The sequence below is a fragment of the Leptodactylus fuscus genome, chromosome 11, assembly GCF_031893055.1.
Source record: "Leptodactylus fuscus isolate aLepFus1 chromosome 11, aLepFus1.hap2, whole genome shotgun sequence".
Lineage (NCBI taxonomy): Eukaryota > Metazoa > Chordata > Amphibia > Anura > Leptodactylidae > Leptodactylus > Leptodactylus fuscus.
In genome coordinates, this window is record NC_134275.1 from 50,002,871 (window position 1) to 50,029,258 (window position 26,388).

The 26,388-nt window shown below is 49.7% G+C and overlaps 2 protein-coding genes and 1 long non-coding RNA gene across 3 annotated transcripts; 2 read left to right on the forward strand and 1 right to left on the reverse strand.

Moving 5' to 3' along the window:
* The first annotated feature begins 1,045 nt into the window (after positions 1-1,045).
* YIF1B (Yip1 interacting factor homolog B, membrane trafficking protein) lies at positions 1,046-8,362 on the forward strand. Its single transcript, XM_075258930.1, has 8 exons — positions 1,046-1,125; positions 4,591-4,817; positions 4,922-5,026; positions 5,166-5,244; positions 5,317-5,374; positions 6,561-6,716; positions 6,871-6,964; positions 7,438-8,362. Exons 1-8 carry the CDS (start codon positions 1,098-1,100, stop codon positions 7,591-7,593), a joined length of 903 nt encoding a protein of 300 aa, XP_075115031.1. The 5' UTR covers positions 1,046-1,097; the 3' UTR covers positions 7,594-8,362.
* A 1,963-nt stretch (positions 8,363-10,325) lies between these two features.
* On the reverse strand, positions 10,326-14,347 carry C11H19orf33 (chromosome 11 C19orf33 homolog). The gene is made up of 4 exons (XM_075261068.1): positions 14,287-14,347; positions 11,783-11,973; positions 11,639-11,710; positions 10,326-10,459 (listed from the first exon to the last, which is right to left on the reverse strand). The coding sequence occupies exons 1-4, from the start codon at positions 14,303-14,305 to the stop codon at positions 10,379-10,381; spliced, it is 363 nt and encodes a 120-aa protein (XP_075117169.1). The 5' UTR covers positions 14,306-14,347; the 3' UTR covers positions 10,326-10,378.
* Positions 14,348-19,378: 5,031 nt separating this feature from the next.
* LOC142184959 (uncharacterized) lies at positions 19,379-25,062 on the forward strand. Its single transcript, XR_012711850.1, has 4 exons — positions 19,379-19,494; positions 21,735-21,912; positions 21,986-22,030; positions 24,746-25,062. It is a non-coding gene; the product is annotated as an uncharacterized LOC142184959 (long non-coding RNA).
* Positions 25,063-26,388: the final 1,326 nt, after the last annotated feature.

Sequence of the window (26,388 nt, forward strand, 5' to 3'; positions counted from 1 at the left end):
GCCCCAGTCCCATCCAAGTACCGCCCCAGTCCCACCCCAGTGCCGCTGTAGTAATACTCCAGTACCACCCCAGTCCCACTCCATTACCATCCTAGAAATGCTCTAGTACCACCCCAGTCCCATCCCAGTACCGCCCCAGTCCCACTCCATTACCACTCTAGTAACGCTCCAGTATCTTCTCCCTCACTGTGACTTAGCACACCGGCCCGTCCTGTTTCTCTCCCGGGGTCTTTGTACAGACAGTATTGCCCAGAGCAGGGGGGTTATTTGCCCTCCCCTCACAAGGACGATTATGATGACCCATCAGCTCCCCGGGGACCCCCTTGTGTCTCTACCATAACACTATTATAATATTAGGTAAACCATGGCCGCCTTCCTCCAAATACAGCCCTAGGCTCCGCAATACCTCAGGTGACCTGTGACTGGACGGGGCGCAGCTGTGTATAAATATGTTGGAGATTGAGGGAGTCCTCACATACAGCTGGGGCAGACAAGGTCTCTATGACAACACTGCACCTGAAGACAAGAGCCGCTACCAGTAGTGTAGCCTCAGGCTTATTAGGGTCCATTCACACTGAGTATATGCGCGCTCATTTTGGTGTGCATTTTTACACGTGTAAAATAACAGAAAACGCGACAAAAAACCACTTTGCAACAAAAAAACGCCTCGCCTATTCTTACACGTGTAAGAATACACACCAAAAGAGAGCACGTTTACTCCGTGTGAACGAGCCTAAACTTTACAGGGATTCCATTCACTTTACTATATAATCTAATGATACAGGAGAGGCTGCAGCACAACTACCGCACGTCCCTGTACACACACAGCGAGCTCAGCGCGTCTTCTCTACTGCGCTTTCTCGGCAGGGTCATGTGACGTGCCAGGTCCCGCCCCTGCCAAGTCTTTGATCTGACGTCATCAGGTCCCGCCCATGCCACATCACAGATGCGTTACATTTTTTTACTACGATTCGACAAACTTTATTAGCATTCTATACTGAACATTGTGTCTCAGCAGCCCTGTGATTGGTCAGTAGAGAGTCTGCGCGTCAGCTGGTTAAGAGGAGGAGGGGAGGCCGCGTCACCACAGCGGAGCCATGAACCGGGAGAGCAGCTTCAAGGCCCGTAAGTAATGGACGTGGCGAGGGCTTGTGGTCAGCAGAGTACGGGGCGCGGGCTGAGGGCAGTGGCAGTACCACACACGGCCGTTGTACAGTTGTACATTTGTACATGGTGGTGTCTTGCCCCAGTATTATGTCCCATAGTGGCCCCTACGCACAGTAGTATGTTCCATAGTGGCCCCTGCGCACATTATTATGTCCCATAGTGGCCCCTGCACACAGTATTATCCCCCATAGTGGCCCCTGCACACAGTATTATCCCCCATAGTGGCCCCTGCACACAGTATTATCCCCCATAGTGGCCCCTGCACACAGTATTATCCCCCATAGTGGCCCCTGCACACAGTATTATCCCCCATAGTGGCCCCTGCACACAGTATTATCCCCCATAGTGGCCCCTGCACACAGTATTATCCCCCATAGTGGCCCCTGCACACAGTATTATCCCCCATAGTGGCCCCTGCACACAGTATTATCCCCCATAGTGGCCCCTGCACACAGTATTATCCCCCATAGTGGCCCCTGCACACAGTATTATCCCCCATAGTGGCCCCTGCACACAGTATTATCCCCCATAGTGGCCCCTGCACACAGTATTATCCCCCATAGTGGCCCCTGCACACAGTATTATCCCCCATAGTGGCCCCTGCACACAGTATTATCCCCCATAGTGGCCCCTGCACACAGTATTATCCCCCATAGTGGCCCCTGCACACAGTATTATCCCCCATAGTGGCCCCTGCACACAGTATTATCCCCCATAGTGGCCCCTGCACACAGTATTATCCCCCATAGTGGCCCCTGCACACAGTATTATCCCCCATAGTGGCCCCTGCACACAGTATTATCCCCCATAGTGGCCCCTGCGCACAGTATTATCCCCCATAGTGGCCCCTGCGCACAGTATTATCCCCCATAGTGGCCCCTGCGCACAGTAGTATGCCCCATAGTGGCCCCTGCGCACAGTAGTATGCCCCATAGTGGCCCCTGCGCACAGTAGTATGCCCCATAGTGGCCCCTGCGCACAGTAGTATGCCCCATAGTGGCCCCTGCGCACAGTAGTATGCCCCATAGTGGCCCCTGCGCACAGTAGTATGCCCCATAGTGGCCCCTGCGCACAGTAGTATGCCCCATAGTGGCCCCTGCGCACAGTAGTATGCCCCATAGTGGCCCCTGCGCACAGTAGTATGCCCCATAGTGGCCCCTGCGCACAGTAGTATGCCCCATAGTGGCCCCTGCGCACAGTAGTATGCCCCATAGTGGCCCCTGCGCACAGTAGTATGCCCCATAGTGGCCCCTGCGCACAGTAGTATGCCCCATAGTGGCCCCTGCGCACAGTATTATGCCCCATAGTGGCCCCTGCGCACAGTATTATGCCCCATAGTGGCCCCTGCGCACAGTATTATGCCCCATAGTGGCCCCTGCGCACAGTATTATGCCCCATAGTGGCCCCTGCGCACAGTATTATGCCCCATAGTGGCCCCTGCGCACAGTATTATGCCCCATAGTGGCCCCTGCGCACAGTATTATGCCCCATAGTGGCCCCTGCGCACAGTATTATGCCCCATAGTGGCCCCTGCGCACAGTATTATACGTGTATGGGGTACAGATGGCTGAGGGGTGACTGGGGTGGGGGGATGTAAAGGGACAAAATGGTTACAGATAATTAGAAGTGCACAGTAATGGAAGGTAGCGAGCCCCCCAGCACACGTCCGTTATCTGCTCTGGGTAAGGACGGGTTCACACCAGCGCCCATCCTCCGTTCTGCATATTTCCATCTTGTGTCGGCAGAACACGGAAACCTGTATAACGGAGATGGGGCGCTGGTGTGAATCCAGGATAACTTGGGTGGAGATGAAATGGAGACGTAACAGACAATTCGAAATGTCCCCTGCCAGTCTGTGTCATACTGACGGGGGATTGTATTGTGGTGCACATTTTGGTGCGAGACCCTTTCTTGTGCCACAAGCCCCACCCACCCTAATTCCATATGGCATAGTCTCCATTCCGGTGCAGCCTCTTCATAAATCTCCCATCACCGGTGTCAGTCGGGGCCTTTATTAAAGGGGTTGTCCAGGATATTCAGCTCTCCAGTGTCCTCCACTGCGGTCTCTTATGGTGGCGTCCCGAGGTTTCTTGCAGGAAGTCGCCACCGCACTGACATAAGACATCTCCGGGTCTCTTCCTTAGACGTGTAGACGTGGCGTTCCCGTGTGGTGGAGTCTTCTGCCGCAGGTGACGCTGCTGGACTGGCCCGCTGATTCTCCAGCCTCTGTGCTATCTGTATACCTGGGCTGCCCCTTTAAGACTGGTGTACAGTATGGCAGTCTTATTAAATTCTAGCCCTAGTGTGTAAGCCTTCCTAAGTCCCCTCTACATTCCCTGTGGCTGCGGTGGTCTCGCACATCATTCATGTGAGCGCTGCAGCCGTCTGCTGGTTTCGGGGCACCTTTGCATGTTTGGTGTAACCCCTTGCACTGTGATGGGGCCTTGGGGTTGTGTTTCGGCCTCCCGTGGTCCTGAGTTGTCGTCCCGGCCGGTTGTATAGTGAGCTGTCATTAGTCGTTCGGCTTTGTTCACATTTGGTTTTGGTGCTGAGTTTGGACGGCTGCTCTTTCCCAGACATCAGAAATTTTACCTAAAGGATTTTTGGTAGAGTTACATCTTGATGGCCTGTGCTTAGGGTAGGTGACCCGGACCTGATCGGTGGGGTCTGATGCCTGGGAACCCCGCACACTAGCTGTATACAGAGACCACAATGCATCCTCTTCACTGTATACCACAGCGCCACACATTGTATAGTGGTTGTGCTTGGTATTGCAGCTCAGCCCTATTCACTTAAATGGTACTGAGCCGCAATATGACATCACTGGCCTGTGACACAGAAGCGGCCATCACTCAAGCACTGTTGGGACCCCGCTGATCAGGTATTGATTATCTTTCCTAAGAATCGGTCATCCATATTAACTCTCAGAAAACCCCTGTAATACAAAGATGTCCTGACAATCTGCCCGTAGTGTCTGGTATATACTATTGTGTGTGTGTGTATAGGGGTCTATAGTGCACGGCACCTTAATTCTACCCTAACTATAGATCTGGTGCTCGTCGTGTATGTGATGGGCGGAGTCTGAGCTGACTATTGTGAAATACGGAGATCGGTCAGAGAGGAAGGACCGCCATATTAAGATCCGTCAGCAGAGATGTCAGTGAAATAACTGGAGTATATAGTATATATTCTGATATTGTGCTGCTCCTCTGAACTTACCCAGTGCGTGCCAGGAACTAGTCCTACATTTCCAGGAGTAGCAGCAGAGGAACAACCTAATCTAGTGCAGTAAGAGCTGAAGATGATGGAGACCTGCCGTGACTGATAGAATCTGTGGCCGTAGTGAATGGACGTCCCGTCTTTGCTGCTTTGTCTACCTTATGACATTTTTTTCTTTCTTTCTTTCTTTCTTTCTTTTATTAGCTTCAAAGCGGCGGCTCCGAGGCTCCAACCCCAATATGGCGGGTCCCCATCAGCTATTCGATGACACAAGCGCCGGGCCTGGACCTCATGGCACAGAGTATCACAACCATGGCTCCCCGGCTCTGGGCATCCCGACTCAGGCCTTCCTGTCAGAGCCCATGTCCAACTTCGCTATGGCCTACGGCAGCAGTCTGGCTACTCAGGGCAAGGAGATGGTGGACAAAAATGTGAGTGCACAGTAATGTCCCTTGGTCACTTCCAAGTAACGACTGAAGACGTCCAATGTCTTGGGATGGGATTGAGTGTAAGAGGTTTCTTCTGTGTCTTGCAGATTGACAGGATTATCCCGGTAAACAAGCTCAAGTATTATTTTGCAGTCGACACGGTTTATGTTGGGAAGAAGATCGGGCTGCTGCTCTTCCCCTACGTGCACCAGGTAAGGTTGTGTCCTGCTCAGCCCGGGCCGTATATCTGTAGGGATTCTTGTCCTGTGTTGTGCCGGTGGTCGTCGTCTCTGCTCACCACAACCTTGTAAACACTGCTACATCCCAGTAATCTCTGATTGTGTGTCCTAGGACTGGGAGGTTCGGTACCAGCAGGATATTCCTGTAGCTCCGCGGTTTGACGTCAATGCTCCGGACCTTTACATTCCAGGTGAGTTGTTGCGCTGGTTGTTGTGAATGGCGACGTCTCGATCAGTAGTAATGTTATGTCTTCTCCTTCCAGTCATGGCTTTTATCACTTATATTCTGGTTGCTGGGCTGGCTCTGGGGACACAGAACAAGTGAGTAATGTCATGTTTGTGCCATAGATTTAGTGTATGTGTATGTGCGCTGCCTGTGCCCCCAGGGACCCCTGCACTCCACCTTATGAACCTTCCAGGACCTGCCCTGAGTCTTGTGCTGGACTCACTGACGCATACACAGGCCCGGAATAATACAAGGTCTTGGATGTGGGGCCATAGACTCGAATGGGTCGGTGTGTTAGCTATGACAAGCACATCTAGCAAACAGTCATGTGCATGAACGTTCAGACAACATGTGATTTTCCGCAAGCGCTTGTAATATAATTTATTATAGTTTGTATTACACTGCCTGATCTTATGCAGGTCAATGAGAAAAGCATCGAACTGCACAGGCTGATGCAAACTGAATAGGGAGCTGAACAATCTGCTGAAATCCCCTCCTACCCCCACCCCCCGAGCATCATCATCGTCTCTGGTTGTCTAGGGCAATGAAGGTTGATGTCCTGGTAGAGATGAGATAATAGTATTACCTCGCTCCCAAACACCAAGGGGTTAAGCACATCGAATATTCACTACGCTTAACCCCTTGGTGTTCTGTGGGAGCGAGGTATTCGATCGAATACTATTCGCTCATCTCTATGTCCTGGTGGTCTAGGGCAGTGAAGGGATTAATGCAATAACCCCTGTTGGTCCGCACCAGCCAAATAGTTAATGTAAGATGGCAGTGGCAGGGTTAATGCTGCCTCGCTGGGGTTCAGGGGTCACTCTCCTCCCCAGGCTCCGGCTGTGTCAGGGGACGATGGTTTGTCTTTGTTTCCTCCTTCCATAGATCATAGAGATGAGTTCAGGGTGGGATGGACAGGACTCTGTTCTCCCTGTTATTGGGCAGGACGGCTCCAGAGCGCTCTGCCTGATCTTTTAGTTCTGTTCATTGGCCTCTATTATGCCGCATTGGCAGCACAAGTCATGTGACCCCTGAGGATAGTCCTCAATCAAAAACTCTTCCACACCCTCCAGTCTCATTGAGACTGATCTGCAAACAGATCATGTGACTGATTCTGATGCCATGAGACCTATGAGGTGGAAGTGATGGAGTGTCCTGGGGGGTTCTGGGGGTCAGACTCCTGCCCAAGGGAAAGGTCCTCAACCCCTTTAAATCCCAGGGTGGTGGTGGGGGGTGTGATTGCCATATATTGTATTGATGGATTATCTCGTTGCTCCTCAGCTTCTCCCCGGAGATCTTGGGCATGCAGGCCAGCTCAGCCTTGGCCTGGCTCATCGTCGAGGTCTTTGCCGTCCTTCTCAGCCTCTACCTTGTCACTGTAAACACCGACCTCACCACCGTGGATCTCGTAGCATTCTCTGGCTACAAATATGTGGGGTGAGTAAACGGGGGGGGTTTGGGGGGGTCTTGGTAGCGGATGCCCACGGGTCCCATTCTGATTAGATTTGAGGGTAATCTTTGCCCCCTCCCCCAGATACTATAGTAGTAAGGTCTTCATTACTAGAATCTTCTGTCTGTTCTGACCCTTCAGGATGATCTCGGGCGTTTTGGCCGGCCTCCTCTTTGGGAAGACAGGATACTACATCGTACTAAGCTGGTGTTGTGTCTCCGTCGTGTTCTTCATGGTAAGTGCTGAATATGACACCGTAAGAGACGTCTAACAATGGCCGATTAGTACAAATAAGCCCTTAATGGGGTTCTCCAGACACATCCCCGCATCCCACTTGTAGCTGCAAGTGTTGTGCTTGGGTCCTGCCTGATTTGGAGAATTGAGTAGTCCTTAAAGAGGTTTTCTGGGACCTTAGGATAGGTCATCAATTAAAGACCCATGGGGTGTGACACTCAGGACCCCCCATGGATCAGCCGTTTGAAGCGTCAGCAGCAGTCCCTGAGCCCCTTCTCCGCTGTACAAGCCATGTGACGTCCATTGGTCACTGCTCAAACCCATTCAAGTGGATTCACTGAGCCGCCATGCTTGTACTGAAGTGGCTGCCGCGCTCCCCTACACACCTCGGCCTCTTCAGCTGATCAGCCGGGGGCCCGGCTGGACAGTAGACAGATAACTGCGATCCTCACCTGTTCTGCTTTGTCTTCTCAGATTCGGACCTTGAGGCTAAAGATCCTGTCAGAAGCTGCAGCCGAGGGCGTCTTGGTCCGCGGCGCCAGGAACCAGTTACGTATGTACCTAACAATGGCCATCGCTGCAGTGCAGCCCCTCTTCATGTACTGGCTGACTTACCACCTGGTGAGATGATTTCCTATCTGATGAGCGTGTGCTGAAGATGGAGGGGCCATATTGGAATCTCAGCCCTATGAGTGGGCCACTTCGCACCCTCCTTCCATCAGGCACCTTCTTTAACTGTTTTTGTACTGTTTTCTGTGCATGGACCCCATTGCTTGGATATTATTTGTATAGGGGTCCCGACCACATCTCCACCACCTGGCGCACTGGACGACCTTCTCCAGAGATGGGACCCTCATAAGTGCAGACTGGGGGGATCTTCTTCTCCTGATGACCCCCTTGTATGAAGCCTCTGTCTGTCTTTGTGCCGCTGCCTGTTGTCCCCAGAAGAGGGGCCGATAAGTATTAGGAAGCGAGAACTAAACCCCTTTATATTTTAGGCCTTGCATCTAATCCCCGAGTCCTTCATTCTGGCTATTTATGTCCTTGGGTTTAGTCCCATCTGCAGTGCCTGTAGTATATACACCCCACGTATCTGATAGATAGATATATACAGCTACTGGACTCTGACAACCTACAGACTGTGCATTCAGTTAGCATCTTACAAAATTTTAGGAAATTTCATCTTTCATGGAAATGTGCAGGCCTTCGCCTTTATTCGCTAATTCAGCTCTGAATAAACCAAACTCTCCTCTTTCTATCCGGTAAGTGGACGCTATGGGCTGCGTCCTCCTCTAATGGAGTGTTGGCTCACTATAGTGTCTGCATTGTACAGGCGTTATCTCGGAGTGTGGCCCCACTGTCTGTGTTTGTCACTATATTAAATTCTTTTCCACTGTCAGTGACTATTTTTTGCCTCCTGTCTCTTATTGGTGGTTGTCAGAATTCTATAGGTGACTCCTATACCTGCTTGTGTCCATGTTCCATCCGTCCCGTTTCTATAGCTCCTGATGCTGCCTCTGGTCATGGCTCCCTCACTGTTGTCTTCTGCCTCCTCATCCCTTCTCGACTCACTGGAAATGGCTGAGGCCGGTCATTGGCTGAGCAGTCGCTTCTTGGGTGTTGGGATGGAGTAAGGAGTAGAACATGCTGGAGAATTGGAAAGCTGGAGTCGTCTTTTGCCTGATCTATAGGGTATATGGGTGCATTATTGATAGTCTGTGTTTGCTGCAGTTGCTCCTCTTAGACTATGATGTTGCTGCTGTATGTGCGGACTTTACACCTAATATCTCTGACACCATCACTACTGCGCTTGCTGAGTACTCTGGAGATTCGGAGCGCGTTGCTATGGAGCGATGTACATTTTTAAATGCCTTTGGGGAAATCTTCAGTTCAGAGTCTGCAGAGATCATGACTGAGCTGCTGCAAAAACTTCCCGTGTTCCTCCCCCGGCATGGTCCTGCTGCTCAGTTCCCCCGTGTTCCTCCCCCCCCGTGGTCTTGCTGCTCCTGTGTTCTTCCACACAACCCAGCGCGGTCCTGCTGCTCCCGTGTTTCTCCCCCCGGCATGGTCCTGCTGCTCCCATGTTCTGCTTTTTTGCCCAGTCCACAAAATCACACAAATGTATGTAAAAAAAATAAATAAAATAATTGATTGGTCGTTATGAGGGATAAGGGGGACTATTCTCCGTCTGTGACATCTGCAAGTGCCGGCTACCCTGCACCCTGGGCTGTATGGAAAATGTGCCCCCCTCCCCCCAGGCCCTTTCAGATGACAGAATTTGGAGCTGATTATGAGTCTGTCTCCTCAGCAAGCAGAAAGTAAAACAAGTGTCCTGCTCGATGTTCAGGCGGATTCCCCCAGATGATCCCGCAGGACCACAGTCACCCCATGAACATCCTTTATATGGGAGTCCTAGACCTGTCCATTCTGCATCTGTGTCAGGTTTATATATCGCCCATATGTGTATGTGTGCCTGCTATACTGCCGATCCCAGGGAGCAGAAGAGAGCAGGCCAAGGTAATATTATCGCTAATGGCCATGGAGTACGGGGGGGCGTCATAGAGCGGCAGTACAGGAGTCGGCCACATGATGATGATGCTGCTGCTGCTGCTTATGGGACAACGAGCTGAGGCCGAGGCTTCATGTCCAGGTACGTGTGACATTCTACTGTCACCACTAGTCACGTCTAGCCTCGGGTCTCCCACAATCCTCAGGACCGACTCTGCTTCCCAAAATAAGCCCTAGTGGGATTTTTTTCAGGGTTTTTGGAGTTTGCTTGAAGCTTTACCTGGAGTAATCTGCCCTACTCCAAAAATAAGCGCCACTTACAATTCATTGAAAAGTAGTGTCCGGACAGTTCTAGATGTAAAATACAGGGGGACAGACACAGCAGACCCCTCAGTGAGGGGAGCGGACACCTCCAATGAATGGGACATTGACCTTAAGGAGCTGTCAGTACCGGATGGTGAGCAGGTTCTCCACAACAATAGTCGCTAACTACCACTAGTGCCGGCTCTCACACAGATCAGTCCCGCTGCCATCCTGCCGTTCCTGAGCCCAAGCGTTGTGGCTGCTTCCAGTCACCAGGGGGAGCCAACCGTTACACTGGAACGCTGCTGCAATGGGAAGGGCTGTGACAGGAGTGAGACAGGCCCGTGTGTGAGAGCCCGGACACCACTGACACTCGCCAGCGCTCGTTCTGGGTCTGGTGAGCGGATAGAAAAAAAACATAAGACGTCTCCTGAAAACAATCCTAAGACAACTCTCAGTGATATAAGATCCTGAATTATGTTCAGGGAAATGCAGGAGATGTGCCCCAACATCCCAATGGTGCAGTATATAAGACAGAGCGTATAGTATAGGGTGCCTTTATTGACACAATGCTGCAACTTATCCCACACACAAGACCTTGCTATTAAAGCTTCTTCTCGCACTTCTCCTTCTTGTCTTTGTGCTTCTTCTCCTTCTTCTTGTGCTCGTGGCCGTCTCCGTGTCCCTGCAGAGAGGACCGAACATTGAGCTTTGTCAGTACTAAGCTGCAGTGCACACAGCGGCCTGTAGGCGGCAGTAATGAGGAATGTTTAGCCACTATAGGACATACTACTGTGCGCAGGGGCCACTATGGGACATACTACTGTGCGCAGGGGCCACTATGGGACATACTACTGTGCGCAGGGACCACTATGGGACATTTGGTTGCCCTCGCCTCATTCCCCCTGCACCCCATGTCACCATTGAGGCTGGAGAAGGATCAGTGATGTCACTCACATATGTCACCGTTCCCTCTCCAGCGGCTCCTGAGTGGTCTCCATGGTCACATGGGGTACTTGGGTTCATAGGACTGAAGCACGGCGTGCGACTGAACAGGCTGCGGCAGCAACACCAGAGCGCCAGGAATTTATTTATTTATTTTACTTTTATTTATGTTACTCCGGCCCCGGGCCCCTCTGGAGTTTGTTCAAATCCTGAGGGCCTCTGACCCTCCAGTGGGCTGTCAGTGTTACGGCGGCCACTCCTGCACCTACAGTATAACGGCCACCCTGACCCCACTGCCTATAACTTGACTTGACTGCCGTACATGGAGGAGCTACTTGCACTGAGCCTGCCTATATAATGGGGCCACTTTCAGGTCCCATTGCACGTAGGGTGTCACTACTTGGCCAAAATGGTGCCTTATAAATGCCCCATTTATAAGACACCAGTATTATACAAACAACATAGTAAGCGGGGCCCTGTTACAGATGGAGCACGGGGGCCCTATTACAGACTGTGCTTTGGGGCCCAGGGCCTCCTAGTTCCCCTCAGACCAGTGACTATATGAGTGCCCCTCTGACCTATTACCCATCTGCCCCTTCTCCCCATCCTGCACCTCTCGAGGGCCCAATGTATTTCCTATAACTCCATATCATACACCAATGTTCTGGCCTGGCTGATACAGGAATGGCCACAGATCTCTATCCTGACACACGGGCAAGAGTCCAGGGCTGCGGGTTAAGTCAGCCGTACCTTGTGCCTGTCCAGGACTATATGAAGATGGACGGACAGAACCCCAATCTTAATGGATCTGCCCCATATGGATCAGCTAAACCAGATCTCCCCACAATGATCCAAATCTGGTTCAGAAGGACCCTGGAGCCTGAACAGACACTGAGCTGGTGCTGCCTCATGGCTTTACCTTTCCCTTCTCGCAGTCACTTCCACTGGAGCTGCTGGAACTACTGGAGTCACTGGAATGGCCGCACTCCCCCTGCAAGACACAACGTCTCAGAATACTGCGCTATATCATCCATCATATCCTACAAGTCATCACTGGCTGTACCTTGTGTCCTTTGCAGTGGCCTTCTCCATGCTTGTGGTCTCCATGTTTGTGGTCTCCATGTTTGTGGTCTCCATGTTTGTGGTCTCCATGCTTGTGGTCTCCATGCTTGTGGTCTCCATGCTTATGGTCTCCATGCTTGTGCTCATGTTTCCCATCGCCATGTTCATGCTTTTTCCCACCATCACATTTTCCTGGTTTGGCAGCCGGGGAAAGATAATTCTTACAATCTTATTATTTATGGAGAACATATATAAAACCTATACGTGTGGGGAATCTCATACAAATACCTCACACGTAGGGAAAATCAGGACCGCAGTATTGTGTGAACAGAGAACAAGAGACTTTATTTACTGTAGTGGAAAATATTTAAATAAAAATTACAGATGAAAGAAAAAAAATATCATAAAAAGCGGGTCCTCTATCCTATACGCGAGGCTGAGGGGTGCCCTCCATATACATCACAGTATACGGCTGCAGGTTATTCAGGATCGGCTCAGACTCTTCTTATTTCACAGGTGACCTGAATAATATACGGATTTACCTGCAGCCATATATTACACATCACCCGCCCTCTTCTTATCATGACCTGCGTGTTACATGCCTGTACAAATAAGAAAACCCCGACCCTCCCAGGGACACAGAGGAGCAGGCGCGTTACTACCCAGTTTTCCATCAATCAATCAATCATACTTAACTGGAGATGCCAACAGTGAAGAGGTCACAATGATTGCACAAGCCCCTTCGAACAGCTGATCAGTGGGGGTTCTGGGTGTCAGACCTCTAGTGGTCTTTTATGGACTAACCTATCCTGAGTATAGATCATCAATAAAAATGGAGTTTGATAACCCTTTTAAATGAACTGCAATACCAGATACAACCAATGGACAAGAGTGGCACTGTTTCCACAGGCGCAGATGCTGGTTTTAGTGACACTAACCTATCTATCTGCAGGGCTGTGGTGATATGCTGGTTCTGGTGACAGTAACCTATCTATCTACAGGGCTGGTTGATATGCTGGTTCTGGTGACAGTAACCTATCTGCAGGGCTGGGGTGATATGCTGGTTCTGGTGACACTAACCTATCTATCTGCAGGGCTGGGGTGATATGCTGGTTCTGGTGACAGTAACCTATCTATCTGCAGTGCTGGGGTGATATGCTGGGTCTGGTGACACTAACCTATCTATATGCAGGGCTGGGGTGATATGCTGGTTCTGGTGACAGTAACCTATCTATCTGCAGGGCTGGGGTGATATGCTGGGTCTGGTGACAGTAACCTATCTATCTACAGGGCTGGTTGATATGCTGGTTCTGGTGACAGTAACCTATCTGCAGGGCTGTGGTGATATGCTGGGTCTGGTGACAGTAACCTATCTATCTGCAGGGCTGTGGTGATATGCTGGTTCTGGTGACAGTAACCTATCTATCTACAGGGCTGGTTGATATGCTGGTTCTGGTGACAGTAACCTATCTGCAGGGCTGGGGTGATATGCTGGTTCTGGTGACACTAACCTATCTATCTGCAGGGCTGGGGTGATATGCTGGTTCTGGTGACAGTAACCTATCTATCTGCAGTGCTGGGGTGATATGCTGGGTCTGGTGACACTAACCTATCTATTTGCAGGGCTGGGGTGATATGCTGGTTCTGGTGACAGTAACCTATCTATCTGCAGGGCTGGGGTGATATGCTGGGTCTGGTGACAGTAACCTATCTATCTGCAGGGCTGGGGTGATATGCTGGTTCTGGTGACACTAACCTATCTATCTGCAGGGCTGGGGTGATATGCTGGTTCTGGTGACAGTAACCTATCTATCTGCAGGGCTGGGGTGATATGCTGGTTCTGGTGACAGTAACCTATATATCTGCAGGGCTGGGGTGATATGCTGGTTTTGGTGACAGTAACCTATCTATCTGCAGGGCTGGGGTGATATGCTGGTTCTGGTGACAGTAACCTATCTATCTGCAGGGCTCCCTTTAAGTGACACATTCTGGATTCCTGGTACTACCACTAGAGGGAGCTCCGGGTATTACCACTAGAGGCAGCACATTCTCAGACTACCCCTAGTGCTGGGCGGGGCGGTCACAATTTTGGCGATCTGTAACATATGATTGAAGCTGTTTGTACAGTATAAAGAGAGCAGTGAATGGTGCGGGGTCTTCTGCACACAACATAGATAGATAACAGAACTGCTATGTCTGTGTTCACACCTGTCTCTTACATTCTGCTGAATTTCCTGTAAGTTGATATTAATGATATGAGCTGTTAAACAATGGACATGGCCGTCCGTCTTGCCATACAGGTAATTATGATAGAGACAGACAGACCCTCCTACAGTGGTCCAGTCTAGTTGTACAGCTCCCCATATTTCCCTGGCACTGGGGGTCACTGCGAGGTACTGGGGGATGCTGCAGGGTACTGAGGGGCAGTGAGTGGGGGGTTCTGGGGGATACTGCGGGGTACTAGGATCACTGGGGGTACACAGTGTATCCTGAGCTGTCACTTACCTGCACACTGACTGTCCATTGTTGCTGGCTCCTGTTATTCTCACAGGTGGTGTATGTGTGAGCCTGGGGATAAGGTGACTATATACAGCTAGGTGTGAGCAGGAGGAGGTGACAAGATGGAAGAAACACCCACAAGACTAAAAATATCCAGTAACAGACCGAGCATTGTGCAGAGCGTTCCAACACCAACCCCCCCCCCCCCCCTCCCTTAGACAGGCTAAATATTCACACAGGAGGGAACCCTGAATTACCTGGTGCAGGCAGCCAAGAGCCGGGCCGGGGGTGCACATTCCCTGCTGGTCCCTGGACAATGTGTAATAGCCGCTGTCTGAGGGAACATTTGGTTTGCAGCTATTCCTCCGGACTCCCCCATACACATGAATGCTCGGTTCTGTTATGCACTTTCATGAAGGCGAGTGAATCTAAGTGACTGCTACACATCACTGGTGGCTGAACGTCTGTGCAGCGTATGTGTGTGAACAGTGCTCTAATAAGGGACTGCTAGGACTCCAGAAGTGAATAGAGCGTCAGTCACACAAGGCAGCGTAACGTCAGTGACATGCAGAGATATCCTGTGCTCGGGGGTTTTATACATATATACAGTACAGACCAAAAGTTTGGACACACCTTCTCGTTCGCAGAGTTTTCTGTATTTTCATGACTATGACAATTGTAGATTCACACTGAAGGCATCAAAACTATGAAGTAACACATGTGGAATTATAGACTTAACAAAAAGTGTGACACAACTGAAAATCTGTCTTATATTCTCGGTTCCTTTTGCTTTGATTCCTGCTTTGCACACTCTTGATGAGCTTCAAGAGGTAGTCACCGGAAATGGTCTTCCAACAGTCTTGAAGGAGTTCCCAGAGATGCTTAGCACTTGTTGGCCCTTTTGCCTTCACTCTGCGGTCCAGCTCACCCCAAACTATCTGGATTGGGTTCAGGTCTGGTGACTGTGGAGGCCAGGTCATCTGGCGTAGCCCCCCATCACTCTCCTTCTTGGTCATATAGCCCCACAGCCTGGAGGTGTTTGGGGTCATTGTCCTGTTGAAAAATAAATGATGGTCCAACTAAACGCAAACTGGATGGAATAGCATAACTGCAAGATGCTGTGGTAGCCATGCTGATTCAGTATAAATCCCCAACAGTGTCACCAGCTTGGCCCCCCCCCACACCATCACACCTCCTCTATGCTTCATGGTGGGAACCAGGCATGTAGAGTCCATCCGTTCACCTTCTCTGCGTCGCACAAAGACACGGTGGTTGGAACCAAAGATATCAAATTTGGACTCAGGAGACCGAAGCACAGATTTCCACTGGTCTAATGTCCATTCCTTGTGGTCTCTTCTGTTTGTTGCCTCTCCTTAGCAGTGGTTTTCTAGCAGCTATTTTACTATGAAGGCCTGCTGCACAAAGTCTCCTTGTAGAGTTGTGTCTGCTGCTAGAACTCTGTGTGGCATTGACCTGCTCTCTAATCTGAGCTGCTGTTAACCTGCGATTTCTGAGGCTGGTGACTCGGATGAACTTATCCTCCGCAGCAGAGGTGACTCTTGGTCTTCCTTTCCTGGGACGGTCCTCATGTCAGCCAGTTTCTTTGTAGTGCTTGATGGATTTTGCAACTGCACTTGGGGCCACTTTCAAAGTTTTCCCAATTTTTCGGACCAACTGACCTTCATTTCTTAAAGTAATGATGGCCACTCGTTTTTCTTTACTTAGCTGCTTTTTTCTTGCCATAATACAAATTCTAACAGTCTATTCAGTAGGACTATCAGCTGTGTATCCACCTGACTTCTGCACAACACAACTGATGGTCCCCACCCCATTTATAAGGCACAAAATCCCACTTATTAAACCTGACAGGGCACACATGTGAAGTGAAAACCATTTCTGGTGACTACCTCATGAAGCTCATCAAGAGAATGCCAAGAGTGTGCAAAGCAGGAATCAAAGCAAAAGGAACCGAGAATATAAGACAGATTTTCAGTTGTTTCACACTTTTTTCTAATTACCACGTCGGAATAGCCTTAAGAAAGAGACGTGGTCTCCGTGGTGCCGTTCCTTAGAAATACCAGTTTTAACCAGTATGCAAATGAGTTCTCCAAAGCAATGAGGGCGGGCCCCAGCACTCAAACAGCGATGGGGGAGTCCCCACTGCTGCCTGAGAGCTCACTCCAGCGATGCCTCCATCTTCAGCTCCAACCCCGCGTCTTCTGTCTCGGTCCAACCTCCGGCACCTGCGCAGTACGCTCCTGTATTGAACTACAAGAGCAAGAGCGGCCTCCCAAAAATGGACGCCGGCCATTTTTGGGAGGCCGCTCTTGTAGTTTAGTGGTAGAATCCCTTTAAGTATATAATTTCACATGTGTTACTTCATAGTTTTGATGCCTTCAGTATGAAGCTACAATTGTCATAGTCATGAAAATACAGAAATCTCTTTGCATGAGAAGGTGTGTCCAAACTTTTGGTCTGTACTGTATATATATATATATATATATATATATATATATATATATAGTGTCTGCTGCTCTGCCTCATGCTAATACAAAGCCTTCGCGGGAACATTCTGCCTGTATTCTGAAATATTCCTTTATATCCCGATATACCAACGAGCCGGAGGTCCCCAGGGGGTCTGTGGCTCCAATACCTCTACCCCTCACATTGCTGCCAATTCACAAGTGATTACCAGTATAGCAGACATCCAGGATTCTACCCCGAGCACAAACCAAATGTCCTGAGCTTACAAAAACAATCCCAAGAACGTCCACCCAAGTTTATGAGCTTAGATTCCGGAGTGAGACTTATAAAGTGGAGGCTCCCATCCTCAAGAAAGTCCCCTGCTAGCTCTGACGGGCCGGGGCCCTGAGTTTCCCTTTCCACCATTTTGTTGGCGTGCTAGCGCTTAGACCCCCCCCATGGTTCGGTGATTGGTAACTGTCTAGAGCACTTCTTTATGTTTTGGTTGACATACAAGTCGGTGAGATCCTGATATCTGATCCGGTCACTCCCTTCTGCCCGAGGCTTGTGAAATATTCATGTCTATTATGTAGGAGCAAACAGTGACTCATGTCTCATAACCTGTTCCCAGGCAGTGACCTTTCACCTCCCCCACCCTGTGCACATACATACTGTACTGTATCTGTACTGTAACACATACTCCAAAAACATAGGAAAACGCACCTGTCCCCCTCAGTAAGAGACATCCCCCCCCCACCACTAGTAAATCATCCCCCAGGGGCAGTGGAAGACGTATAACGCCAGAAGGCCGCCATGTCTGCATTCCAAGCTGCTTTGGGATGGGTGGAACGATGATTTGACACAAGTTTCTGGGTGACACCTCTTTTGTGGAACTGGGGGGACCTAAAGGGGCTTTCCCATAATGTAGACTTAGTGATACGTGATTGCTGGTGGTCCTGGTGGCGACCACCACTCACTTCTATGGAACTGCCAGAGAGTCATCATGGACGTCCAGTAGAAGTGATCGCAGAGCTGACCACGTATGTACACGAGCGCCTCATTCACATTGGGCAGCCGAGGGCAACAGTCAGATCTCCTAAAATCAGGTACATTGCCCCTATGGTGTGAACAGGCGACAAGCAGCAGTGAAAATGAAAAAGAGGAGGACATGGCGAAACGTTTTAGGGAGCAGGAGGAGGCGAAAACCCAACACCCACCCAACCGGGGTCTGGATCTGTCACTAAAACAGCTGAAGAATTGGGCACAACCAGGGCAAATGGAATATCTGCTATGTGGGCACCTCCGGTAACCATCTGGGACATAGGGATGAAGAGAGTGGAGGAGATTGGGGAGCGATACAGGGGAGCCCTCGCCCACCACTGGTCTGATAGAGGGTCCCCGGGTAATGTAGGGATGAGTGGGAGGGGGGATCAGGGTTAAAGGAATCTTAAGAACAGCCTGGCGGCCGTGTGCTGGGCTCTAGTCACTCTGCAGGTGATGCGGTCGCCATATTGTCCTCCTGGGATCCTCTCCTGTGACATCTTGTTATTTGTCACCCGCCTTGGATCCCGTGTTACGTCACTGCTGTCCCGTTGTATACTGCGTAAGGGCTGGAGACCGCCCTGTGTGTGCACAGACAAGCGCAATCCTCTGCACAACCTTCTCTAAGCTCCCCATGACGTAAAGACCAGGGTACGCCCGCAGCGGTTTACAGGCCCTGCAAAGAGGACGGGAACTGCAGCATGTCAGATATCTACCGAAACACCGGTGGTCTCCCTATAGGTAAAATGGAAGCAGGGGAGCGAGGAGAGGGGAGGAGCTCATTAGCATGTTAGGGTGACAGCGAATAACTCAGCAATGGAGACCCTGCCTGTGAGCCCGCTATGTGACGTCTAGTGCAAAAGGGAATGTTGGGGTGACAGACTCCCCCATAGGTCTTACACTGAAGGTTGGGGTGACAGACTCCCCCATAGGTCTTACACTGAAGGTTGGGGTGACAGACTCCCCCATAGGTCTTACACTGAAGGTTGGGGTGACAGACTCCCCCATAGGTCTTACACTGAAGGTTGGGGTGACAGACTGGCACACAAGATGTCTGCGCCTTCCATCGCCCGCCTTATCCTCTATGTACAGGGCAGTATCTGATCGCTCGGGGTCAGGAGGACGGGGACCATGTGACCGGCGCTCCATACACTTCTATGTTACATAGATTGGATATGGAGATTACAGTCTCGGCGGCCCAATAGAAGTGCACGGAGCGACGGTCACACATAGACAGTCAGTTCTGATCGGTTGCTATGGGCGACATTGACAGTCAGTTCTGATCGGTTGCTATGGGAAACCTAATCAGTAACCCCTCCCCCCAATGATGTCACAGTGTATGACTCCTCCCTCGCCAGGCTGATGTCTTCAGTAATGCTGACGTCACTCCTTCTAGCTCCTCATGACGTCAGCGGAGGATGGAGGAATTGTCCGCACCACGTGACCTCCCCATCCCATAGCCACAACTCCTCAGTCCAGCTGACGTCATCCTTGTATACTGCTATGTACGTAGAGCTGCTGACGTCACATGGGGGCGGGGTGTTGCCGGCTTCCTGACTGGTTGGATATATAGGCAGGACTGTGTGACGTCAGGAGGCGGGGCGTAATGCGGAAGCCAAAACCCAAACACAGAGAGGAGTCAGCCGGGGCCCGTGAGCAGCAAAACCGGGGGCCACTGGGGCCCCTACAGCCTGTGCTGTATACTGTCAGGTAGTGTGTATATATATATATATCCTGCTGAGGGAGGGGCTCTACAGCCTGTGCTGTATACTGTCAGGTAGTGTGTATATATATATATATATATATATCCTGCTGAGGGAGGGGCTCTACAGCCTGTGCTGTATACTGTCAGGTAGTGTATATATACCCTGCTGGGGGAGGGGCTCTACAGCCTGTGCTGTATACTGTCAGGTAGTGTGTGTGTATATGTATATAGCTATATCTCCTGCTGAGGGGGAGGGGCACCTTTATGAGACGGGTGGGGGACAGGGGACAAGTGAGGGGTCGACACACACAAGTGGGGGATGGGGAGGCAAGTGATGGGGGACAGAGACAAGTGGGGGACACTTGACTTCAAACATAAAGATATCAAATCAACAAGTGGGGCACAATTGTGAAGTGGAAGGAAATTTATTGGATAGTTGAAACTTTTTTAACAAATATAAAACTGACCAGTGTGGCGTGCCGAATTATTGGGCCCCTTTCCTTTCCCTCGGTTCATGACGCTCTGTGCGCTGTATACAGACCCCTGCGCCCATCACAGAGCAGACTTGGTTACATCGGGGGATTCTATTTCTCATCGTCAGTCATTTAGGACAACATTGGATCATTCAGAGATCGGAACCGAGGGAAAGGAAAGGGGCCAAATAATTTTGCCACTGGTCAGTTTTTTATTTGTTAAAAAAGTTTAAAATGTCCAATAAATTTCCTTCCACTTCACAATTGTCCCACTTGTTGTTGATTCTTCCCCCAAAAAAAATTAAAATTTGATATCTTTATGTTTGGGGGGTAAGGCCAGTGTGACCTCTGCACTCACAGACTCTAGGGTCACACTGGCCTCATCCCCGTGAAGGGGGCGCTGGAGACGAGGACACTAAATCCGCACTCACACCTGGGGGACTTTCTCCTCTACTGATGATTGGCAGACGCTGCGATGGAGTCTCTAAATGTGAACGGGGCCTTACTGAAGAGTGGGCACATTCAGAGGGACTGTGGTGCAGCTTAAATAGTGAAAATAAGTCACAGTGCGCCCCCCCCCCCCCCCCCCGAATATTCATCTGGCTGGACACCCCTTTAATCTCCAGTATAGTCACCATAGTAGGGAGGTATTGAGCCCTACTTGGTCGTGGCCACAGTTCGGACCCCTCCCCAGGACTTGCAGCCTCCCCATCTTTCTTCCCTTTGCCCCCTTTATTCACCCTACAGTACCCCAGCCTTTGTGTTTGGGTTTTCTTGCGCCCCTCGTCCGCTGCCGCCATGATGACACGATGCTGTCAGGCAGTGTTCACATTGATCCAGTGTTTTATGGCTCAGATGGACAAAGATGAGGTCTAATAATTCTGCACCTGACGAGGTCACATGTCCGGCCCCTGCTCCGTTTATGGGGCCCCCTGTTCTCCTGATTTGTAGGGGTGTCAGTGGCCCCTTTATTATATGTCATGAATGTGCCGCAGTGTGAGGACTCTTTTAGGGTTCGTCCAGACTTTTGGTGCCGATTTCCCACCAGAATCCGGCGCTAATTTACAGAGGACCCTTCACCTCACCCGCCAAATCCATCTCTTCATATTATTTAAAGGGGGTCGGCCACAAGGCGAGGGTGTGAGGTCCTTTCCCCGCTTTACATTCAGTCTGACCATGTGACTGATGGTGGACTGCGCCCCTGTCCTGTCCAGGAGGGCGCTGCACATAGTCGAGGGCGTCACTTTGCTTTTCTCTGGCGCTCCCACACTTGACTGTAATTGGACCCCCCATACTTAGGATCGGTGGAGGTCTCGGCTGTCAGACCCCCCCCCCATCAGATATTTATACTTTGTCCTACAGATAATACTGTTTACTGTTCATGTCCTGTCCCCTTTAATTTTCTCTCGCCCCCACCATTCCTGAGCTATCACTGCTGAGAGGATATCGGGCACCAAAACTATCTTGATAGGTAGATACAAGCAGACAAGGGGGTGTGACTCTGACACTGTCCACCTGTGATTGGAGCTCTGAGTTACGCCCCCTTGCCAGCTCCTGTCAGATACCGCCCAACTGACACTACAGAGCTGCTGTCCTATTCTGTGCATAGGGTGACAGTTCTAAAACTCTGGATCGCCCCTTTTAATTATTGTCTGTGCATGGACAAGGTAAAAGCCCAGGATTAGCCCTGCTGACTGTCTCCTTATAGGTTATGTCTATAAGGTCTCTGCTTACGATGTGTCGCCCTCCTGTAACGCTGTGTTCTCTTGCAGGGTCTGTGGGGGTAGCAGCGCCCGTTTCAGGGTGGGCCGGAGGCAGGATGGTCTGTGAGTTTTTTATCCTCTCTTCCATCTGGTTCGTGGTCGTCATATTTTGGATGGAGACCATCAGCATGTGGCTGTTCCTTTGCCATCTATTCCAGGACAGAGCCATGTACCAGTGGGGTGACAGGTGAGTGCCGGGTCTGTACAGGGGCCAGGCCGGGCCAGTACCAGCTTACAGTTGTCTTCTGTTTCCTTCATAGGATTTACATCTCCCACCCCGACCAGATAATGTACGTAATTATACGGTGAGTGGCCGCGCGTGCGCTGAGTGTGCGCCAAGGGATTCATTGCTATATTTATACTCCTGTGGGCAGCGGCAAATATTTGGGAACCTCCTGTGTGTACAGAGAGGGCAGAGCTGGATTTGGGATTTAACTCTTTATGGCTGCAGTATGTTTGTTTCATGATATAGAATTAATGGCCCATCTGTAGGAACCGGAACCCGACTCCCCAAATCCTGTAATCTCATCAATAATCCAGTGATAGTAACGAACTGTACAGCTAATTATAGACTATTACTAATCCAGTGATCGATCCCTATAGATATATAACAGACATCTAATTATATATTACTGCTCCTCTAATCTCATTCGCAATGATTAACCCTTCTATGCTGGGGTCAGTCGGTCACTTCCTCCCCACTCTCACAGTTAAAGGGATTGTCCAGGAGATTTGCTTTTTTTAACATGAGACTGAGGAAGGTACCCACCCCCCCTCATACTCGCCTGTCCCTGGTGCTCTGGCGTCTCCCACCCTGCTCTTGAGGCCATTCAGCAGCCACAGAGAACTTCATAGGTGACCTTTGTGAGTCCCATATCCTGATGGGTCACATATGGCGGAGACTTCCACCAAAACAAGACATTGGAGCAGCAAGACCGCTGTGAAGAAAGCCGCTTTCCTGAACAATCCCTATAACCACACACAGCGCCATCCATTTAGTAGTGGCTGCGTCTGGTATTACATCTCAGTCCCTTTGAATTGTAATAATGGGATTAACCAGAAGGGAAAAGGAGAGGCGGGAAATATCTTATAGGTATAAATAAGGTTCTACAGGGAAGAACAAGGGGCACAATCATGAATAAGACGCGGGGAAGCGCAGAACCAGTGTCAGGAAATCTTATCTCACTGACAGAGTAGTCAGGGCTTGGAAGAAACTTCCACAAGATTTGGCTGAGACCTCTACAGTAAGTGAATGTAAGCCCAGTGGGGCAGATCCTGGTCTATATGCAGATAACATGGCGGTCATATAGGGGGCACTGGGGGTTGTTCAGCCGCCCCGGGGGTTTCTGTAGTTATTGCCAATGGCGCTTTCATTAATTGTGGTTACTGAGGAGCCCTAACAAGCCCCAACTTACCAACCTCCCCAAATAATAGACGGGTGGAGAGATGGTTTTATATGAATCCTCAGACCTTAAGTGGTCGTCTGAAAATAAAAGTATAAAATATATATATATATATATATATATATATATATATATATATACTTCATCTCGCCCCCTTTTCCTTGAACCCCTATAGAAGTACCTACATCCAGTGTAAGACCCCAACCATCAGGTGTCCGTGTCCGGAAACGCTCGGCCTATGAGCTTAGAGACAGATTGTTACCGGAGGAATTATATAAAAAAAAAAAAATGGATATTTTTTCACCTTTAACAAAAATTTGGATAAAAAAAAAAAAAAGCAATAAAAGCCCCAAATATTCCCCAGAACAGTATAACGACCCCCGACCCTGCAGTACTGTATACAGAATCATAAGAGACTCATGGCCGTCACAGTGCGGAGACTCCAGGAAATTATTTAGATTTTTTTTTTTTTTTTTTTAGGGGTTAAATTGTAAAACAGCCTAGAGATGTGATATCTGCATAATCACATCGGCCACAAAGTCCATAAGAAAGTGGCAGAATTTTTCTCTAATTCCCCCAATTCAGACATTTTCCGCTTCTCAGCACATCGGGGGGGGGATATTAACCCTTTCTATGGCTCCGTGGCTAAAAGGGGTTCGTAGACCTTATAGATTATGGAGCTTAAAGGGGAATAGAACTTTGGAACAACTTTTGATTTTCTATCAGTATTTGTGTCATTAATAAAATCCGTAATAACTTTATTAACAATTGTTGTCGCCTTTCTGTGACATTCTGCCTCTTCTTCCTCTCTCTTCTCTATTGAGTTCTATCGGGCTCGTGTCATTTCATACAGATATTATACAGCTTATAGGAAAGAGCAGAGTCTCTGCTTCTATACGTCACCAGCACAGCACCTATAGCTTTACTGTGCTGTGACATCTCTGGAGATAACACAGGAGAGTGGTAACGCTGGCACAGTATGGGCGGGGGCTTCTATATGACACCAGAAGTCTCCTCCTATGTTTTATATGTTATGGGATTCTCTGTATCAGAAGCAGCGACGAGGAAGGGGGGATACATAGAATACGGGGGGGGGCAAAGTGGATTTCACGGAATCTGCTAATAAAGTCTATGATAAAATGTATTAATGACATAAATCTGGGCAGAAGGTTTAGATTCGCTTTATAAAGGATTTGGGATAAATGTCCGTTCACTGAGACCCCCGACAATCAGGAGCGCCCCCAGATCATCACACAATACGACCCCCTGTTATATGGGGAGAGGAGATCCCTTTAAACTACTGAAATAACTTGAGTAGGGAGGCACATATACACTAATATAATAATAATCCTGGACTATGAAGAGTTAAACCTCCACTATCATCTGACCGGGGTGACGAGTACAGGGCGGGGGTCGGGGCGTAATGTTTTATCAGTTGTTTTCTATAACAAAGGCTCAAAGTTTTATTATGACTTCTGATGATGGTTTTTGACCTTTGGAATCTCCAAGTCCTGATAAATTGTGATAATGACAGTCTGTAGTGACCGCTGATGTGAGGTTAGAGCACCCCCTGTTGTCCTGAGTGTCTCACTGATATTTTTGTGTTTTCTCGTGCAGAGTCGATTCGTTGAGGTAGCGATGGCCGCGGCGGTGGTCGCAGTGGAGGAGGTGGCGACTCCCGAGGATTTCGGAGGCGATTGAGAAATGACGGACACAAAGGGAAAAGATACAAATCTAATGATCAGTGTTTTGTAGATTTTGGCTTTTCTATAGACTTGCACAGGGCGGGGCCCAGGGTTTCGGGGGCCCCACTGCTCGGCCATGGATTCCTCTGGGCGTGGCCATGTTCTGGGATTCGCCGGCCCCCGGGGGATATTTTTCTTACAAATTGTTTCTGTATTTTCTGCCGAATATAAATCTTATTTTCCATGAAATTTCTGGAGTAATTTTTTCTCTTTCTGGTCTGTAATAATAATAATCGGCCCCTGCGGAGTCTGGAACACAAACTGAGGAAGTCATCAAAGATAATCATCTATAATGGATATGCAAATGAGCCTGTAAGTGCACTGGGGGCGGAACTTGGCTAAAGGGGCAAAGTAGGTGCACTTGTGGTTGTGTGTAGGCGAACCAATCCTTACCCCGGTGGGCTGGCAGTATAACGCTCTCACGTAGGAGGAGGCGCGGGCTGGTATAACGCTCTCGCGTAGGAGGAGGTGCCGGCTGGTATAACGCTCTCACGTAGGCGCCGGCTGGTATAACGCTCTCGCATAGGAGGAGGCGCCGGCTGGTATAACGCTCTCGCGTAGGAGGAGGTGCCGGCTGGTATAACGCTCTCACGTAGGCGCCGGCTGGTATAACGCTCTCGTGGAAGCGGAGGCGCCAGCTGGTATAACGCTCTCGCGTAGGAGGGGTCGGCCTTAGTCTGCCTTAAAGGGGTTATCTCAGAGCCCAAGTCTATACACAGGATAGGTCATCAGTATGTGATTGGTGAGGTCTAGTGCCTATATACGGTGTATGGCCAGTGAGTGAGTGGAATAAAAGCTTCTGTTTCCTGGCGTTACCGCTATATCGCCTACACTGCAGTGGTGGTGTCGGGGACCTACAGTTCTTCCATTTACTTGAATAGGAGCGGAGCCGATTCTGTCCGTATACAGTGTCTACAATATCTGATACTCGTACGCAGCCAAATCAGCTGATTGGTGCAGTCTCTGGGTGGCGACCGTCACCAATCTAATATTAATGACCTATTCTGTGCATAACCCCTATAACACAGCACAAGGACATGGCTCCCTCTAGTGGCCAATAGTACATGAATAAATAGTTTCTTCCCTATAAATAGCAGTCATGTGGGGTGCAGGTGTGACCCCCAGTATACAGGCCGCAGGTTTCCTTTAATCCCATCACATTATTATAGGCAAAAAGTAAATCAGGATCAGAGATCCCAATAATGTATAATGGCGGCCGAGGTAACAGCACATAGGAGCCAAGTAGGTGGAGGTCGTAGCCACGGCTGAGGGTACTACTCCAGTAATGTGTGCACCGGGGGGCCCCTCATATCTGCCGCTGATCTCGTCACACTCTGCATATCAGAGGATTCGGATCCCATTATAATATATTAGCAGGTCTATTACTCAACTAGTAATGAGAGTATTAGTGACCCTGGTATTAGTAATAGTGAGTTAGGGATAAGTGTGTGTGTGTGTGTAACAGTGTGTGGGTGACATTAGTGTAATTGTGAGTTGGTGACTGTTCATGATAAT